The sequence below is a fragment of the Purpureocillium lilacinum genome, assembly GCF_023168085.1.
Source record: "Purpureocillium lilacinum CBS 284.36 DNA, scaffold_1, whole genome shotgun sequence".
NCBI classification, from domain to species: Eukaryota; Fungi; Ascomycota; class Sordariomycetes; order Hypocreales; family Ophiocordycipitaceae; genus Purpureocillium; species Purpureocillium lilacinum.
Genome location: NW_027072111.1, coordinates 4,608,154 through 4,627,294, shown reverse-complemented (window position 1 = coordinate 4,627,294; position 19,141 = coordinate 4,608,154). Strand labels below are relative to the sequence as shown.

Genomic DNA, 19,141 nt, shown 5'->3' with positions numbered 1-19,141 from the left:
CGCACGAATTATTGCCTCCTTCCAAGAAACAGAGCCCCAAGCGTCTCAAACTCCTTTTCTAGAACAGACCCCATACCGTTGCCCCGGAGCTTTCCAAGCGCAGGTGTCGCAGCCAAGACGAGCTTCCCAGAATAAATCCAGGATGTTGTGAGTCGCCAATCACTAAAGAGCGGCCTCGATCTTGTCCAAGTGGATACGCTCGAGATCGTGGTGCGCTGAAGGGCGCTTGCGAGCTGACACTTCAAGCTCACCAAATCATGACCATGCTCGCGCACGTCAAACTCCATGTAGCTGACTGAGCGTTTGATGCCAGCATACTCAGCCTCCTTGTCGGACTTGATCTTGGCCCTCACATTGTCCAACATTGCCTCCTCGAGGTCGGTGAAGATGGGCAGCCTTGCCAACTCCTCACGCGAGCACGACCACTCCATTTTGTTGATGGCCTCCATCTCGTCGCGCGTGAGGGTGGGAGGAGGGTAGTCTGATTTCTCGACGCTCATGGAACCACACGCGTCTACTTCGAGTCGCATCAAGATCATGGTCTGACGCCCAGTGTAGTAGAGCTTCTCGGGCTGAGAATTCTCGTCGTTTGCGGAGGAGCTCTTGTTTGCGGAATCAGTCAACGATTCGTTGTACCGATTCTGCCAACAGATTTCAAGATACTTACCTGGGCGGTGGTGCCGTTCTCGGCAAGCTCAGACGCGCCCGTCTTGGGGGCCTTGTTCTCAGACATTGTTCTTGTCGGTCGAGTGCAGTCAAGGGTTGTTGCTGTTGATGTTGCCGTTGCAGTGTTTGGTCCTTGGACGCGACGAGAAAGCAGAGAACTGGAGGGAACCTGCCGAGGAGGTGCGTGGTGAAAGGAAGGAAAAGAGAGGCGCGGGAAGGGGGACCCAAGGCCGCCTTTTATAGCACAAGGCACAGGAAGGTTCTGGTCGCTTGGGCTGCTCGCTTAGGACTCAGTGAACCATCAGACGAAAGTCCGATGCGGTAAGCGTACGGAGGTTAAGTGAACCATCGGACGGAAGTTGGTCATTGTTTGCGTTGAGGGACCACCAGAATCGAGCGTTTGCAGAGTTCGACACTTGAAACTCCAGGCGCCTGACCGGCCCCTGCCCCCATAGCAGAAGTACGCAGGCTCTTGTTTGTGGCACCTCCAAATTGCCATTCTCTGACTTCATACATTGATGCTGCGCTGGGAGCAATTGACTATCATCACGAGGGTGTCAAAGCGGCGGAGCTGCGCACGTAGTTCCCCTGGGCGACGATCTCGTCCGTCGAGCACGATGGGTGTGCGTCCATGAGCATACCGACCCGCCTTACGGGGAAGTAGGTTGTGATCAAAAGCCAACGCATGGTCAGCCTGCTTCTCATTGATTCATGTACTCCTGTATGTAGCCCTCCAGTTGTGTAGCCCTCTTGTGACATTTCTCGTCTCGCTCGCCAGTGGTTTTATGTCGCCGCGGAACGAGGCTTCCCACTTAGTAAAACAATATGCAAACAACGTTAGCCCCTTTGTACAGTCCCGGTCGCAGCTCGCAGTCTACCCATGCGCCATCGCTACAGTCCTCTCACTGGATGCTGTCTCCCCAACCGTCGTCGTCGCCGACCTCGTAGTCCATGTCCACATGGCGCCGCTCCTCTCTCGGAGCGTGCTCATCCTTCAAGTGCTCTTGAGCGCTCTCGGCCGGGCCAACAGGGTCGTCAGGCACACCCATGGAAACATCCTCTTGCGGCTTGTTCACAGGCAACGGCGGCAGCGGCGTGTTCACCCACGTCAGGTCAAGCTTGCCCTCCACGCCGGGCAATTCCTTGCCGTGCAGACTAAAGTAAATCTTCTCGGCTGTCTTGCGGTCTGGGAACGACACGTGCGTGACGGATGGGCTAGTCTCAACTGACGAGAATTCCCCCTGGTTCTAAACGACATTAGCTTCCACAATTGTCAAGTTATTGAGAGATCCCTAGGCGCAACTTACCAAAAGGAAGTGTCGAAGCAGCTCATCCTTGTCTGTCGGCGTGAAGTCCGCTCCCTTGATGGCAATCTTCTTCGGGCGATTGTCGATAGAGAACTGCGCGTACGCCGCGTGACGGGCACCCTGTCCTCTGAAAGAACCTCGTCCTCTCGGGGCGAACCCGCCTCGACCTCGAAATCCCCGTCGTCCACGAAAGCCGCCACGGAAACCAGGCATAGCGCCGTCTTCGGCAGAAGCGGGATCGATACCGAGGATCTTGGCTTCTTGCTCAAGCGCTGCAAGCTGCTTCTTTAGAGCCTCCGTGCCTGTAGATCCAGAGCGTTGCTCACTGCCAGTGCCGTCACTGCTTCTCTCGGACAGTTTGTTCCGCAGGCGCTCAGTCTCTTCCTGGTGCTTTGCAAGTAGATCCCGCTGTTGCTTCTCCAGCTCCTGGCGTTGTCGCTCGAGCTCGCCTCGCTTGGCCTCTCGCTCCTGATACTGTTTCTGAGCCTCGTCCTGTCTCCTGTGGAATTCTTCCATGTCGACTTCTGGCTCCGGCTCCGGTCCTTCGGAACCAGGCTGTCTGCCGTGTTGAGAGCCGTTAGATCCGTTAACAGGCTGCGCCACGGGCATGCCACCCTTGTCGTCCTTGTACCAGAATACCTTGACGAATCGATTGTCAAAGATGACCTTTGGCGAGCGATATGCGTCGTTTGCGGCGGCCCACTTGTCGAACTTGACGACGGCCAGGTGCTTGTACGGCTGCATGGACACCTCCACAATGTTTCCGAACTGTGAGAAGAAGTCTCGAACGTGCTCCTCACTGAAGCTCTCTTCGGGTATGTTCTCCACGACTATTGTAGTCTTGGATCGATCGTTAACGGGCCCCTCCGCAGAAAAGGGAGCGCGAGCACCTCCCTTCCGGGCTCCGCGATTCCCATTTCCCCTGCCCCTTCGGCCTCCGCGTCCACGATTTACATCGGGATTGAAGTGGAAAGGCCCGCTGTGCGCCGGAGCCGGAAACATTGGCAGGCTGGCATCAGTGGGATCGTATTCTGCAGATGAGTGTCAGCCGAGAACTTATATGGCGCCAGCTGCCCAGTCATACCTTCGTTTCCTGGGCCCGATGGGGCCACAAAGACAGACTCATCCCCGTGGTCGTACATGCACGTGTTGCCACGAGCGCAGAAACCCTTGTTGTCAAAGTCCCGGCATCGACCTCTCTTCCGGGGCTGTCCCCTCTGATTCCTGCCACCATACCCGGGCTGCGCATAGCCCTGCATGGGTGGAAAGGCCATTCCCATGGCCTGCATCTGCATGAGAGCCTCCATGGGGTTGTTGGGGTCGAACTGCGGGATCTCCATCGGTATCATGGAGAAAGGTCCCGCGCGAGCATCGTCTGCCTCTCGTCGCCCACCTCGTCGTGCTTGCTTGAAAGCTCGCTGACCACCGGAAGCTTGGCCGTGCTCGAAATGGTCGGCTTCGTCATCGTGTCCCCGCTTTCTCGAGCCTGCCTGGGCCGACGCATTGCTGTTAGCAAGCTGCGGCAGCTGCGACGGCTGCGGCGCACTGGTGGGCGCTGGCTTCGGCGGCTGAGCCGCACCGGGTAGGTAGGACCTGTATTTGAGGGCTTCGAAGACATCGTCGAGAAACGCTTTGGAATCTGCAAGATTGATTTAGTACAAAAACAGGTGAGCTACTAGCAGTAGGCAGCGCGGACAAACCTTCTGTCAAAAAGTCGGGAATCTCCTGCTCACAGAGCTTGCGAACGTCTTCGGGGCTGCCATCGTGCTTGAGCAGCGCAATCACGTACTCGGCGAGGACATCGGAGTCGGCGTCGGACCTGCGTAGATGCGTTAGCGATTCCAAGGAGAGCGCGCAAGGCGGGTATCGCGTACGTGTTCTCGATTCTCTTGACGATCCACGCCTTGAGTAGCGACGCATCCTCTTCGGGAAACAGCATGATTCCGACGCTGATGGCGACGAGGGCGAGGCGCTCACCGCCGACAGGCAAGTCCGAGGTTCGTCAGGCCGAGTCAGCGCGTCTGACGTTGTTGTGTCGTTGCGGGCTGCGGCGTGACAGGACTCGACAATGATGCAAGGCGTTGGCGGCTGGCGAGGCTGTGGTGACGAGAAAAAGAGTCGGCTCCAACAAACTTAGCTGCGCAGTGACTGCCAGCCTGAACACAGCTGCCGCCTTACAGGGGGTCTGGGGCGCCACTGGTTGGATGAAGCTTGGCCAGCCCAGTGGAGACTAACCAGAACAACAGATGGTGGTGGCATGGTGCCCCGCGTCATGTTTCGGGGTGAATACGCTTGGCAGAGCTCACTGAGGCTACATTTTACAGTCAGCCTTCCGACATTTTCCATTGTACATATAAGTATACTCTGCGAGTGCGAGAGGCCATGGAAGGTGCACAAATCAATGCGCTACAGTCTCGCATCCAACGTCGGGCGGCAGAGCAATACGGATCCTACACGGGCGTAGTGCACAGCTCCACACCAGGCCAGCGTCATTCTTAACGTGTTCCAATTCATCCGAGACGACATAACTACATTTGCGAAAAGCTCAACAGCTTCCCTTGGTATAAGCCCCAACCCGGCTTGCAGCTGTATTGTCGCCGGCCGGCCCGGCGATCAAACAACCGCTTTTAATGCCCAGCAGAACTGCTCTAGGGGCGCCGCCAGTGCACCCCACGTCTTCGCTAGCAGGCAGTTGACAGAGTGTGCCCATTCCGGCACCAATCGTGATTCTATCGGCACAAAGGGGAGCCATTTACAGCTTGTCGTAGTACTTCAAGGGGTTAGCTTTCTGTTTCTTGTCTCATCAGTCAGGGGGTGATTTCGACTTACGTTCTCGACACCCGGAACCTCAACCTTGATACCCTTGCGCTTACGCATCTCAGTGACGATCTGGCCGACCTTGGACGTGTTGTCGAGGGGCGAGCCACCGGGCAGGACCTGCCAGTGGTCGAAGACGGACTGGGGGAAGGCCTGGCCGGAGGTGGCCTGGCGCAGGTCACCGTTGAAGCCGAAAGACTCCAGGACGGGCAGGTAAGCCTTGATGTTGAAGAGAGGAGTGCCAGGGCGCTGCTCCTCGTTGAAGACGTGGCCACGGCGGCGGGTCAGGACACCGTAGACGCCACCCATGGCCTGCTCGGGCACTTGAATCTCGACCAGGTAGACGGGCTCGAGAAGAGCGGGCTCGGCCAGCAGGGCCGAGGCGTACAGGACACGGCGGGCAGTGGGGATGATCTGGCCGCCACCACGGTGGATGGCATCGGCGTGCAGGGTGACGTCGAGGATGTTGAAGCGAATGGAGCGCATGGGCTCCTCGGCAACGGGACCCTCGCGCGAGGCCCACTGGAAACCAGAGACGACGGAGTCCTTGATTTCGTTGAGGTACTGGACGGCCTTGGTCTGGTCGATCAGCAGGTTGGCACCGGTGCCGTCGGGACCGAAGGTCCAGATCTTTCGGGCATCGGTGACGTCCCAGCCGAAGTCGTCGGCCAGGACACGAGCACGGGCCTTGAAGTCGTCACGGGCGCTGACCTTGCCGGCCTCGATGGCGAGCGACAGCTCCTCCTGGATGGGCTCAGCAACCATGTACAGACGGTTGTGCTTGTTGGGCGACTTGGACAGGGCAGTCATGCTCGACTTGCCCTGGACCGTCTCACGGTACTGGACGACGGGGTCCGAGATGATGAGAGGGACACCGGCGTGGTCCTCCTCGAGATCCTTGAGGCAAATCTCGAGATGCAGCTCGCCAGCACCGGCAACAATGTGCTCACCGGACTCGGAGGTCATGGTCAGGACGCAAGGGTCGGACTTGGACAGACGCTTGAGACCCTCAACCAGCTTGGGCAGGTCCTGGGCGTTCTTGACCTGGACGGAGCGCTGGACGACGGGGGAGACGGAGAACTTCATGACCTTGAGGTTGTGGGCCGTGTCGCTGGTGGTGAGGGTACCAGACTTGAGCAGGAACTGGTCGATACCAACAAGGCCGACAATGTTACCGGCGGGCATGTCGTCGATGGGTTCGACCTTGCCGCCCATCATGAGGACGGTACGCTGGATGGCCTTGATGAAGAGGTCCTCCTTCTTGCCGGGGGTGTAGTTGGGGCCCTGGATGCGGACCTTGAGGCCGGAGCGGACGGTACCGGAGAAGACACGGCCGAAGGCGTAGAAGCGGCCCTTGTCCGAGGTCGGCACCATCTTGGAGACGTAGAGCATGAGAGGGCCCTTGGGGTCGCAGTCGCGGATACCGATGGCGGCATCGTCGTCGAGGGGACCCTCGTACAGGGTCTCAGCACGGTACCTCTGGGCGGTGACGGGAGAGGGAAGGTGCAGGATCATCATCTCCAGCAGGGAGTCGGCGGCGGGGAGGAAAGTGCGCATGACAGCCTTGAGGAGCTGCTTGCCCTCCTTCTGCCTGTCCTCGGGGCTCAGCTTGAGGTTGAGCTTTTCGAGGAGGGTGGCGGTCTCCTCCTTCTTGAAGTTCATGACAGCGGAGAAGATCTTGAAGATGGGGTCCAGGATGAACTGGTTGAAGGCACGCTCAAGGGGCTTGCCCTCGTAGCTGTCGGACTTGGTCCACTTCTTGGTGTGGGGGTTGAAGAAGTTGTCGCCCCAGAGACGCTCCATCATCTTGTTCTTGTCGACACCAAACTTCTTGGCGTAGCGGACGGCGAACTGGCGGATGGTGAAGGCCCAGCCGTGCAGACCGGAACCGAAGGCAACGGTGCCCTTGTAGGGGTAGACCTGGACGTCACCGAGCGACTTGTCGAAGTAGGTGGAGATGATGACGTTGACCGACTCGATGGTACGCGAGAAGGACTGGTACAGGTCCTCCTTGGAGACCTGGAGCTCGAGCAGAGCACGGTCGACCTTGTTGATGATGACAACGGGCTTGATGCGCTCACCGAGAGCCTGACGCAGAACAGTCTCGGTCTGGACGCAGACACCCTCGACGGTGTCGACGACAACGAGGGCACCATCGGTGACACGGAGGGCAGCAGTGACTTCAGAGGAGAAATCGACGTGGCCCGGCGAGTCGATGAGGTTGATCAGGAAGTCCTGGCCGTCGGTCTTCTGGCCGACAATGTCCTTGATGTCTTCGGGGTCGTCGAGGTGGCCGTACAGGGAGATGGCAGTCGACTTGATGGTGATGCCACGCTCCTGCTCGTCGGCACGGGTATCCGTCGCTCTGGCGTCGCCAGCCTTCGCGGTGGAGATGATACCGGCCTTGGCCAGGAGGGAGTCGGTCAGGGTAGACTTGCCGTGATCGACGTGGGCAATGACGGACATGTTACGGACATTGCTGGGCTTGTCCATAAGGGCCCGGATCTCGTCGATTGTGAAGCTATCATGGGGGAAGGCGGCGGTCAGCGCTGTGTCTCTTGGAACTAGGGAGAGCTTAACTCCGAGCGGGGTACTCTGTGCCGCCGCCGCCGCGACCAGCAGCATTCGCCGCGGGCATCGATTGAAGCCTCGTACGACGACAGCAGGCCGCGACGACGACGATGCGAGCACAGCGAAGGAGCGGCGAGGAGGGCAAATACTCACTTGACCATCTTGGCGGTGTTGCGGCGATGACCTTGCTATGTGGTGTTGTGGTGGGAAAAATCGAGTAAAGCGGGGTTGAAGAATTTCACCCCGCGCTCCTGTGGGCTTGGAAACGAAGACGCGAGTCTTGTACCGGGAAGCGATTCGAAGTGACGATGCAAAAGAGAGACAGCGAGGAGATCACTGCCACTCTTAAAAACGTCCCTTGGGTGTTCCGGGGTGGTGAAGAGGGGAGGGAGGAGGGTGAACGGGAGGAGAAAAAAAAGAGGTGGAAGTAGTGGAGGAGGAGGGGACGAGTCGACCTAGAGTTTGTGCTGCGAGCCAGAGCACGCACAAGCTGGGCATCCCAGCCAGGCCAACCCAAAGTGGAGGGGCCCAACCAGGCCACGGGCTCGGTGCTCTCGCCCAGTGAGAGCGCCGTCATGCGGCAAAAAAAATTGGGCAGGTGGGGCGTCGCCAGTACCTGTGAAAAACCCCGCCACGCCCACCGCCGCCCATGCCCGCCGATTGCAATGCTGCACAGACGCAGCAACGCCTGTCGCCTCCCGGTCTGGCGCGGGTTGCAAGGCTCCAGGCGGTTAGTACGTAGTGGCACCACTAGGGACCTGCCCAGCGCTCAAAGTCCTCCGGCTGCTCGGGTCTGTGGCTCAATTTTTTTTTTCTCTCCTCCCGGCCCCCTCCCCGTTGTGGGTTCGTCCAAAGGCTGGGTTTGCGTTTGGCCATGCGTCCGCCGGCTGTGCACTGGTTGCAGGGCAACAACCCTCCGCCCACCTTTACGACGGCCCGAGCAGCTGCCCCTCACTTGGGTCTCGCGTGATAGTGGCAAAGCGTGGCCTTTCGCACCGATCTCTAACAGAGAGTACATGGAGCTCTCAATGGCCCTCGGCACCAGCTCGACGGGTCGCGACCTGCTCCCAGTCACCCTGTCCCTGGCAGACAGTGCCTCGCCGACTGACTCTGCACCCGCCGCCGTGACTGAAAGCACCGGCAGCTTCGACTGTGACTCGCCCGTGCCTGCTGTGGCAACAATGGACGAGCCGGCTCTGACTGCAAGGTGAGGCTGGAGCTCCATCTGAAAGCACAAGTTGCAGGACGCCCACCACACCTCAGCCCTCCACCAATGAGGGAGCACCGACATCAGCAGAGCTCCCAATTCGCCCGAGCATCTTTGCCTCTGCCCGTTCCTCAAGTGCTCGCGGAAGCTTTGTCATCCGCATTTGGCCACTTCCACTTCGTTCCTCAACCGCGATATGCCAGCCGGCTTGATATGAAACGCCGACGCCAAGTCTATTCAAAACCATATACACATAACTGTACCTAACCTACACGGAACGCCTTTGTCATCCCCAAAGCAATGCTTCCATCTGCTTCGCTCAAAGCTCTGAGCACGACACCTTTCGTAGCTTATACTTTCGTAGCTTATACTCCTGCCTCGTGAGAGTGACTCACGCCGCCTCCGTCACTCGTCTCATGACGAGCCCAGGATTCGCGAATATGCATCTTCCACCTCGCCTGCCAACTCCAGCAGCGAGACGATGACGATCTGGTGAGTCAAGTTCGGCAGCTTCTCTCGGTGCAGTCCGATCCACTCGAGCGGCGGCGTCGCCTCTCCCATGTCCCGGAGCTGTGGCGTTTCGATGATGGGCGGTTCCAGCGCCCGATAGTCATACTTGGACTGCGGCACGTTGACCTCGGCGGTGATCTTCTGGTCGCCCTCGCCTTCTGTCTCCGGTACCCCCGTAATTTTGACGGCAGCTATCGGTAGTTGCCGTCCCCATGTCTGCTCCAGGGACTTGCAGTGGTTCGCCCACATGCCACGGATGTAGCTGACGCGCGAGTAATTCCAGCCGACCTCGACCTTGCCTTCAAACGCGCTCTTGAAGATGTATTCGATGTGATTGCTGTTGGGTGCTTGCCACGTCTCCATCACTGCCTCCACGCGAGGCACCTTGAGGATTGTGCCACCCCGAGAGCCCGTAGCCCTCGAGACAACGTCTTCCACCGTCATCTCGCTCAGTGTCTTTGGTGCTTCAACATTTCTCACCCCTGCCAGCCCGATGCGGAGCTGGCCGAGCGTCATGCGGAGAATGCTGTGTATCCGCCTCTGCTCAATACTGGCCGCAAACCTAGCGTAGGCGTCGAATGCCTCCATTTTAAACACCTGGTGATCCGAAAAGGTGCTCGGGAACACGCCCAGGTTCAGCGCCTTGAGCGTCACCACAACGTCCGTGTCCAGGGAAATGGGCGATTTCGCCATGGTATCGTCCTCTGGGAGCTTGGGGATTGGCGGCGACGATTGAGGCGGATTCCGCGACGTGCTTGACTTCCGTCTCATGAATTTCTCGATGTCTCGCAGTGAAGATTCCAGGTTCTCTCTCCTCTCCTGTATCAGCTTCTGAATGGCCTGCCAGAGCGCAAGGCCCTGTGCGGCTGACGTGGCTGTCCCAAAGACCTGCACTGCGTCCCCGTCGAAAATGGCCACGAGGCGATCTCCCCTACCCTGCCGTCGCTCACGCACGTTGTACATGAGAAGCTCTAGCGACGTGATGTCGGCCACCAAGAATGCCTGATAGTCAAATGCAGCTTTGATGCGCAGAGCATTGAATGCCAGCGATGCCTGGACCAAGGGTGTTTCGTTGAGTGCCTCTTCCCGTTTAGGCCACTGGATGGAGCTTCGCATTCTGAAATGCTGCAATGCGACGAAACCACTCAGTCGACCCGTGCAGTCCACCCCGATGCTTTTGAAGCCCAGGCAAAGGTTCTGCTCCCAGTCCGATGTCTTCTTCGATGACACCCAGAAGTCATGGATTTGAAAGACGGACTTTCCGATGGCTTGGCCCAAGTCGACGCTCACATCCAAAGCTTCGATTGAGATAGTAGCAGTCCAGGGAAATGCGGCTGTCGCAGCCACTTGTTGGTATCGCTGGACGAGATGGCCCTGCGAAGTCTCGGTTTGCAGTTTGGCTACTGGCGCGGTTGAGGCGCGGCGCAAGTCCCGGGGGTACCAGATCTCCCGGAAGAGCAAGAAATCCTGGGCTTGTTTGGCATTGACTGAGATCTTCATCGGGCTCACCTTCAGGATGGCGGACACGCCACTGGTGCCGCTGACGTGCTTGCTGTTCATGAACGATAATGTTACCGCATCCACTTCGAAGCTTGCCGTCGATTCTCTGGAATACACGTGCTGGACCGATGCCATAGGCTTGGTCAGGACACCAGATATGGCGAAGAAGTTGCCCTGTTCCTGCGATGTGACCGTGTTGACGGTGAAATAGACGTTGTCGAATCCAGTCGTGGCGGCTACTCTAGCGATGGGCTGGCAGCTGAGTGAAAACTCTTGCCTGCATATTCGCAAACCCAGATTCAGTCTTAGTCGACCCAGCATGGCGCTCGGGTCTGCGGTGAGGATATTATCTTCATCGCCAGACCTCTCAGCCTTGAGCTTTGGCGGTTCGCCTGGTTGCTGCTGCTTGTCTTGAGGCGAGTCGTCACTGACAACCTTTTTCACACTGGCCAGAATGTCGAGTATAAGGGGCACCACGGAAGGGTAGAGGATGTTGCTCGAGGCATCAATCTTCACTTCACCATAGAGCGAAGGATCCTCATTGCCATTGTCTCTGTACTCGCATTTCCAGGCCAAGCCGGGGCTTCGAAGAACCGCGCCACTTCCGGAGTCATCCGCGTTGAATTGCCCGTACTTGCCGGCCAGCGATGGCTGTCCATATTTGGCGGTCGGTCCGCCGCTTCTGCTGCTGCCGCTGGCAACGTAGACGACGGCACCTGCAAAGTCAGCGTCAACCAGAAGACTCTCCAACCGCTTCTTGCCAAACAAGCTGCGTTGTCGTTGAACAGTGTGGGTCTCGTCCGGCTTCTTGTTTGCCGATGCAGTTGCTGTTGCCCACTGCGCGGATGCCTTCTGGACGTTCTTCGTTGATAGAGAGATTGACTCTACAAGGTTTGCGGCTGGCACTATGAAGCCGGACGTGAGCCGCAGATCTAGAGACTCCCCTGTGGCCTGGAATGCCATTCTTCGCGCTTCCGAAGTGGAAAGGTATGCCACATTGAAGATGACTTCAGGGAGCAGCGCCGAATGGAGAGATCGCAGATTCTTGTCCTGCCCCGGAGGTACGGTTTGAAGCTGAAAATTGGCAATGGTGAGTCGTGCAGACTTCCGTGTTCTCGTACCAAACTCAATGAGCTTGATGGAGAGGACCAGGTCTTCCTTGGACGTATCATGATCTTGCGACTCGTCTGCAACATCCCAGGATACCCGAATGTTTCGCAACTCAAAGTGGTATACCACGGACGCCAAGACCGAGTCCAGGATGTCGGCGTCGGCGACCACAGTCTCATCATCGTTGATGGTGATGCGGGGTTTCGATTGCCGCAGCTTCCGTAGGTACTCCAGTTCGCGAGACGTGTCGAGATCCTTGATTTTCGAGCCCATGTATCCCACAACGTCAATGACTGTGGACACCGTCTCTGGAGAGAGGCTTATGTCTAAATCGTCGCTGCGAAAATTGAGATGCCAGTCCTCCCTTCCATCTTCACCACGCCTGGAGCTGGCTGAAACAGTCACACTGGCGCCAACTCTCCCACAAGATCTCATGGCATCCTGCCTGCCTCTGAGGACATCGAGACCAATCTGGCGCAGATTCACATGAAGGTCCGGGTACTTGAGCGCCGGCCCATTTGGATCCTGCTGGTTGCAAACTTGCAGATAGACCTTTTCCAAGGTGAAGAGGATCTGTGCGATTGGTTCCGTTTTCGACTTCAATGCCGTCTTTGCAAAGATCCGCAGGCCGGCTAGGGTCAGATGAACGTTGTACGCCAAAGTTGTGCCAGGCTTTTGGACGTCTGACGGAGTAGGAGGGGGCGTCGAGCCAAAAATGTCGGACATGTGCCCTTGAATGACAGCGATTTGTTCTTGGGCTTCCTCAATTGCACTGGATACCTGCGGCCTATTGAGAGCTGCGAGAAGGCTGTGGACAGCGGAAGCATCCAGCTGAATGACCTCGACCGACGACAGGACGGTTACTGAACGTTGCGATCCGCTCGTTCGGCCGGTGATGCGACCATTAGTTGGAGGTATCTGAAGTAGCGAAATGCTCTGTGGCTTGTTTTGCACGTTGATTTGCGTCTCGTGTGAATTCTCTTTGATGTCAAAATCGAAGATCAAGTCCTGCCCGTAGTTTGTGGCACAAGACGCCCGCGCCACGACTCCCGTAATCTTATAAGTTAAGGACTGCAGAAGTGGAATCGTTATCGTGTATCCGTCCAGAAACATGGCAACGTTGATCTTGACTTTCGACAGCCGGTCTGTGATCTTCACTGGCTCGGCAGTCGTGGGGGAGACTGGAACCTGCTTTTTGACGCGGTAGAGCTGAGCAACTTCATCTTTGACCACCAAGTCAAGAACTTCGAGGAGCACTGTGGGGTCTTGCTTGACCTCAAGAGTAAAGCCTTGATTGCTCGCTGTAGCCTTGATCGCGTGTAAAGTTGCTTCCTCTGTATCCTCCGCTTCGTGGGCGAGGAAGAGGCTGGGCTGCCGGAGCTGATACATGCCGAGAAACTGAGAGTGGCTATGCAGTCTTGACGTGACTGCATTGCAGTTGACCATGACACTCGCAAGCTTGTCTCGGTCTTCCGTATTATACATCAGTACAGACGTCTTGATCCCGTTGCTCAATGTCTTTGACGTAAGGTTGACCGTTTCGATATCGACCGATCCTTGAATCACCTCGATGACCACTTGCAGTGCGGAGGGTGGCTTTGCGCCGTCTTCCACACGCGACTTCGCTGGTCTTGGTGTCTTTCGTTGTTGTGTTTGCGCCCGGTTGTAAAGCCGCAGAATATCGTCAGCAAGTTCACAGAGTTCCCAGTTCATATGAATTGCTGCGTCTCCACAGCAAACATCCACAACCATGAGTGGGCCATCGAAGCCTGGCACCTCTGGGAGATTGTCCGCTGATTTAGATGGCTTCTTGTCTATGCGGACGTTGATGTCGAGGAACGAGATGCTATTCTGTTTCGGCCCAGGGTCCAGCACGAAGCGCGTCTCCGCCAGTCGACAAGCTCCCAAGAGAGGATACTCCTGTGATGGGATCGCGGATTCGACGCCCTTCATCTTGCCAAACATTGTCCTCATGAGCACCGAGCTGGCAACATTCTCCAGGTCCCAGCTGCGCCACCTTTGAAACGCCGAGATGACGGATTCGGCTGCATTGGCTGGCAAAGGCGGAGGGTTGTCATTGCAGTTTTGCAACAGTCGTGAGCGCAGCTTGTCGCCCGCTGTTGCCCAAATTTGACGGAGTCGCATGATCATCTTCCAGGAATCAACTGTTCGGATGTGTCGATGAGCTGACCTCAGCACAGCAGAAGGCCGAATGAGAAAAGAAGGATCATTGACCGATCTGCCCTCCTGAAGCAAGCCGTGAGCGAGATACTTCACCCGATTGCCTTGGCGAGAAGTCGTCTCAGCCAGAAGACGCTCCAGATCGGACGCCATGCTCCCCGTTCGATGAATCAGGGAAGCAAGATACTCTATCTTCTCTGTCGCCGTGCTTCCGACAATGGATCCAACGTCGGCATCAAAGTAAGTGACTTCCTTGGCACCCAGAGAAACCATGACCGTGTCAACCTCGACCATGACTGCTGCTTGAGGAGCCTGGAGAGAGGATAGCCGTTCTGATGCCGATAGCTCAGCGGAGTTGAGGCGAAAATGCAACGAAGTCCTCGGCGGCTTCAAGTCGCCGTCTGTGACAGTGCGGGTTACCAGCGCGACTCTGGATAGGCGGATATCATACTGGTCTTGCTCTTCCTGCGACTCATCTGGCGAATCCAGCGTGGACGTGTTTAGAAAGCGCAGATTGGCATGGGGCAGCCTGACCAAAACGTCTTGCATCTTGCCGCGTATATGTTCCTGCTTCTTAGAGCTGAAGATTTCGCCGATGGAGTCGACCTGAAGAGAGTCAAGAATGTCCTCTGGCTCACAAGGCTGCAATGCCGCCATCAGTGAAGTGGCATGGCGTACCGCCTCCGGGGTGAAAAAGGCCGTTATTCCACTTGGAAATTCTACGAGGGCACTCGAATGAGCATGTTCCTCGCTAAGATTTCGCGGATCGATGTCTTCCAGGTCCGCCGTCGCTCGTTCGAAGATATCCTCGTAATCCGCCCGCTCCTCTTGAACAGCCGCGAAGGTGGCATCGCGAACGTCGGCATGGACGTCCTCCAGCGGGAAGTGGGGCGCGAAGTACTGACTGGAGAAGGCGACAGAGGAGTGGTCGTGGACGTCCTTGTCACCCGCCGGGCTGATAAATGAAGGGCGATGGCCACTTGAGCTAGACGGTTTCCTTTGCCTGTCCGTTGCTGGGCGCAGACTATGTCTAGACGGAGGCCCCTTTAGCTTCGCTGGCGTCTGCCCACCGCCATGTCTAGACGCCCTTCGAACGCTGTTGCTGCCGGTACTAGACAGGGAGAGGAACGATCTCTGATGTCGCAGGTGTTGCGAGCGACGAAAGCTCGGTGCGCTACGGCATGAAGCGTCTTCATCAATGGCATCAATTGCCGGATATGGCGGAGGCGGAGAGCACTGGGCAGGAGGGTCGACAACCTCCGGAACGAAGTCGCTGCCGAATTCATCGAGTAGCAGAAAGGGAGTTCTGTCGGTGCGTTGGTCCTCACGGCGAACCAGGTCTTGCTGGATTTTCCGCTCTTCACTAAAGTGAAACTTCCTCCCGATTGTGGACAGGCGTATGTCCGTCCGTAGATATGCCGCTGTTTCCACCGGGTGCTGCCTTCGCGAGTAGTGCCTCGCTGCCGACTCTGCATTGATACAGGACAGCTCTATATTGGGTATGCTGATGTCGGCTCTCTTGGAGTAGTGTGATCTCGCCCAATCATTGCTGTTCACCTCGATGGCATCCGTCGAAAGGAGAAACGCCGCTTCCTCGACCCGGATCCAGAGATGGACAGACGAAACGTCCACTCGCACGAAGGTGATGTCGTGAAAGACGAGGGACGAATACGGGACCAGAGCATTCTCCACGTCGTCAAACATGAAACCGAACGCAGCGCCACCTTTGGCGAGAGAGGCGAGAAAGTCTCCTGTGCATTCACCTCTGACGGCACCCACAGATACATCCCAGTTGCAGAGATATGTGGGCTCCGTGGGTGGCAACCCGAAAGTCCGGTGGCCAAATACGCGTATACCATCGACAAAGAGCTGGGTGTTGGAATATACGACACCCGGTGACTCTTGGTCCCTCCCCGGAAGCCCCATGGACAAGCTTAAAGGGCTTAACTCTAGTTCCATGTCCATGTAGTAGTTGGTGAATCGCAGGTCAACAGAAAGGCTGGCCAGTTCGCATTGGACGAATCGATTAGCGCAGTATAAATTGACCGGAAGCATGATGCGAGGGTCGTCCACTTTGATGGCCAAAATGACGTCGAGATCGTTGGACTTTTTGTTCGGGGGTCCAGCTAAGGGCTCATTGGGTTGTTTCGTCGCAGCTGCCTGCAGTTGTTCCTGATACTCATCCAGCGTCTTGAAATGGACGTGGTCTCCGAAGTAATTATCCTTGAGCAGGATGAAGTATCGGATAACGAAGCCATAGAGATACGCGTAGGGCGACTGTCCGTGGACATTTAGAATGAGGGTGTCGGTATTGGCCGGGGAAGTCGTCGCATTATACTGGTAGCTTCCGGTAACGGCAAGCCCTTCGCCATGACCAATCTCATTCGACGACAAGAAGGCCGTATGGGTGCTGGATTGCGATGTGTGCAGGGCCAAATCGAAACTGTCTGTGCGGATATCCAAAGGAATGGCGTTCCTGCTCGGGCGAAACTTGTCCAGTGGAATGGTAAGTTCGGCATGCAGGAGAGGGCTGGATAGGATTAGGAAGGCGTTGTCGTCTAGGGACGTCGGTTTGTCTATGATGTTCTCGTCGTTGACGTTGAGATAAAGCTCCACGTTCCGGAGGTTCAGGTTCAGGTGATACTTGTACGGCGTGAAGACCAGATACTCAGCAAGAGGCCCGCTACCCCAGTCGTCCACCAGGTCGATTAGCAGAAAGATGTGGTCGCGCAGCAGATATAATTTCATGTCGTCGCTATCCACTGTGAATTGCCAGTTGCGCAGAGTGTTCCACGGTAAGGGGTTTGAGAGGTCGCAGGATATTTTCTGCGGGCCGGACGTCCAGAGCAAATCGTGATTGACACTGCTCCAGAGTTCTGTGCTCGGGATATCGATATTGAGATAGTTGCCATACCCAAGCGCACTGGCAAGCATGTCCATCGAATAAGAGACCGTTGTGTTGCCTGGTACCTTCACTTCTAGCCAACCCGACGGCCGCACGTGGGTAGCATCTGCCTTGCTATTCTTCTTGGCCTTACTTCTCTGCTTTCGTTTGTATGGCCCTCCCTGATGCCGGATCGGTGGCTCTTTGCCCCTCCACCGCCAATTCTTGGATTCCTCCCGGATGGGAATTCGAAGCGTGACTGCATTTTCAATGTCCACAGAGAGCTTGAATTGAGTTGCCACTCTCCACGCACCTACTGGAAGTGGTTTGGCGGGCGTGGCATCTTTTGCAAGTGTCGGGAAAAATACTCGTTGCAACTCCGCACGTTGGCGATCCGCCCAGGGCCCATAGTTGACCGTTCCACCCTTGATCGAAAGACTCATCCCCCATGCTGGGGGTTCGCTGCCATTGACGTTGTTCGACGCAGGGGGCAAGGTCGTCAACCTTTCTTGAGCCGTGACTTTGCTCACGGCGTCCCAGTAAATCCGCAGCGTAGCCTCTGGGGAGTCTATAATCGTAGACACTGCCGCGTACTCGACTGACGCCCAACGCGCCCTGTCGTCTTGATCCTGGTCATCGAGGTATCTTGAGAGGCCCTGCCAGTGGCTCGAACCAGGCACTTGTGATGCCGTCGCAGCCTCTGCCCCTCTGGAGTCGGTGGAGAAGGATTCCACGGACCGTCGCCAGTAGGGGACCATGTTCCGGAGCGAGTGTACCACTTTCCGGCGATGGTGCCTGAATAAGGACCTCGGGGGCGTTGGAACAGATCCCTGGTTGTCATTACGTTGCCTCACCGCTCGCGACACTTGATCCTCTTTAAACTCGTCGTTCTCCTTCATTTCCACCACAGGATGACTGAAGCGCACGTTAAAGTCTTGGCGATACTGGTCGCACGTCTGGGATTTCGAAGCATCCACCACAGCAGAAGCTGAGTTGGCCTTGACAATAAGTACTGCTTTGGTGTTGTCGTTGCCCATCACGAGGGCCGGTTTCTGGCACTCCACCTGAATGGGAAACAGCTGCAGGAGGAACGGGAGCTCGGGACTGTCCTCTCTTGCGTCACTGTTGACACTTCCTGAATCGGCGATGGAGCTTGCCAAGTCGGCAACTGGCTGTCTCGGAACCTGGCTCGACTGTTGGAGGTGATTGCCGTTGGCAGATCTGGAGAAATCTGAAGGACCGCGCGTCCCATACTGTCCGTTGCTCCTCGACCGCAAGCCATTCTTCTCGTGTGCGTCAGATAAGCCACTTGATCGCGAGCCAGAGGATCGAAAGTCTGCCAGTCCCTCGAAAATTGTGTCGTACGCGGGGCTGCGATTGTAGACGAACCACTCGAGACCAACGAGCTTAACGTTGACACGGCATGGCAGCCTTGCATTCTTATCACCGTCGGCAGTGGCGCCCTCTCCTGTGTTCCTTGTATTCCGTATGTCCGCCTCTCGAACTCGACGCAGCCAGTATCGCCATGTGATGTCGCCGTATTGTACTAGGAAGGTCTCGTTGGATCCGTGGTAGCGTAGGCCGGTAAAGAATACGCGGCCGGCCAGAAGAGAAATTTGCAGAGCGCTTATGTCAATGTACACGCGGTATTTGTGCCAGGTGTATGCTCTAATGGCGTACGAGGCGATGGACCCAAAGAGGCGGTTGAAGTAGAGGAGAAAGAAAATGGCAAGAAGCCCGCTGATGATGAAGTATATGAGGAACGTGCTGGACGAGCTATGCATCAGCAACAAGAGAAAAAGAATATGCAACCAGTCACACGTACAAATTGAAGCTCGGGCTGTCAGCCCTGACCTCCATCACGTGGGCACTCATCGACATGATGGTGTCGGCCGCGTAGCTCCCCCAGCTTGCCTGCAGGGACGGAGCATCGTCGACGTTGGCTCGTGGTTTCTCGGCGGCGTGACTATGACTCTATACGATGTCGGCCTATTGATGGCGTCGCGCAAGTCATGGCGGGAAATTCGCGGGGTCGGCCAAGAGCATTTGGGGTTGTCGACAGAACGCGATGGCTGTGGAGGATCAGATGTCGTCTACGACTCTCGGTTTCCTGTGAAAGCACAGGCGAGATGGAAGCTCCAGCGGAGTTTAGAGCTCGCGCTAATAAGTCGGCCGCGGCAGCCATTGGGCGCGGTGGAGACCGCCCGGGCGAGCATTGCAGAGAGCTGTTTTGGTGACATGGCGGCCCGCGCTCGCAGTGTTGGCGGGTCCCTCATCTTCCCGGGCTCCAGCACGGCACCTGGGCCGGCCAATTATTGGGCGCTGGACCTGCGGACAGCCACAGCGCCCACGGTGAACCACTGGCAGCTGGAGCTGCCCCGGCGCCGT

The 19,141-nt window shown here is 56.9% G+C and overlaps 4 protein-coding genes across 4 annotated transcripts; all 4 read right to left on the bottom strand.

Annotated features, from left to right (window-relative positions):
- Window positions 1-162: 162 nt before the first annotated feature.
- On the bottom strand, window positions 163-733 carry PLICBS_001096 (uncharacterized protein; the record flags this gene model as incomplete). The annotated part of the gene is made up of 3 exons (XM_065599720.1): window positions 163-198; window positions 252-602; window positions 668-733. The coding sequence occupies 3 exons, from the start codon at window positions 731-733 to the stop codon at window positions 163-165; spliced, it is 453 nt and encodes a 150-aa protein (XP_065455792.1).
- Window positions 734-1,568: 835 nt separating this feature from the next.
- Window positions 1,569-3,912, bottom strand: PLICBS_001095 (uncharacterized protein; the record flags this gene model as incomplete). The annotated part of the gene is made up of 6 exons (XM_018317829.2): window positions 1,569-1,913; window positions 1,974-2,813; window positions 2,928-3,004; window positions 3,058-3,612; window positions 3,674-3,792; window positions 3,848-3,912. The coding sequence occupies 6 exons, from the start codon at window positions 3,910-3,912 to the stop codon at window positions 1,569-1,571; spliced, it is 2,001 nt and encodes a 666-aa protein (XP_018183354.2).
- An 813-nt stretch (window positions 3,913-4,725) lies between these two features.
- PLICBS_001094 (elongation factor 2) lies at window positions 4,726-7,522 on the bottom strand (the record flags this gene model as incomplete). The annotated part of the gene is made up of 3 exons (XM_018317830.2): window positions 4,726-4,743; window positions 4,803-7,311; window positions 7,515-7,522. 3 exons carry the CDS (start codon window positions 7,520-7,522, stop codon window positions 4,726-4,728), a joined length of 2,535 nt encoding a protein of 844 aa, XP_018183355.2.
- Window positions 7,523-8,982: 1,460 nt separating this feature from the next.
- Window positions 8,983-18,634, bottom strand: PLICBS_001093 (uncharacterized protein; the record flags this gene model as incomplete). Its single annotated transcript, XM_065599719.1, has 2 exons — window positions 8,983-18,529; window positions 18,579-18,634. 2 exons carry the CDS (start codon window positions 18,632-18,634, stop codon window positions 8,983-8,985), a joined length of 9,603 nt encoding a protein of 3,200 aa, XP_065455791.1.
- Between the last annotated feature and the right edge of the window lie 507 nt (window positions 18,635-19,141).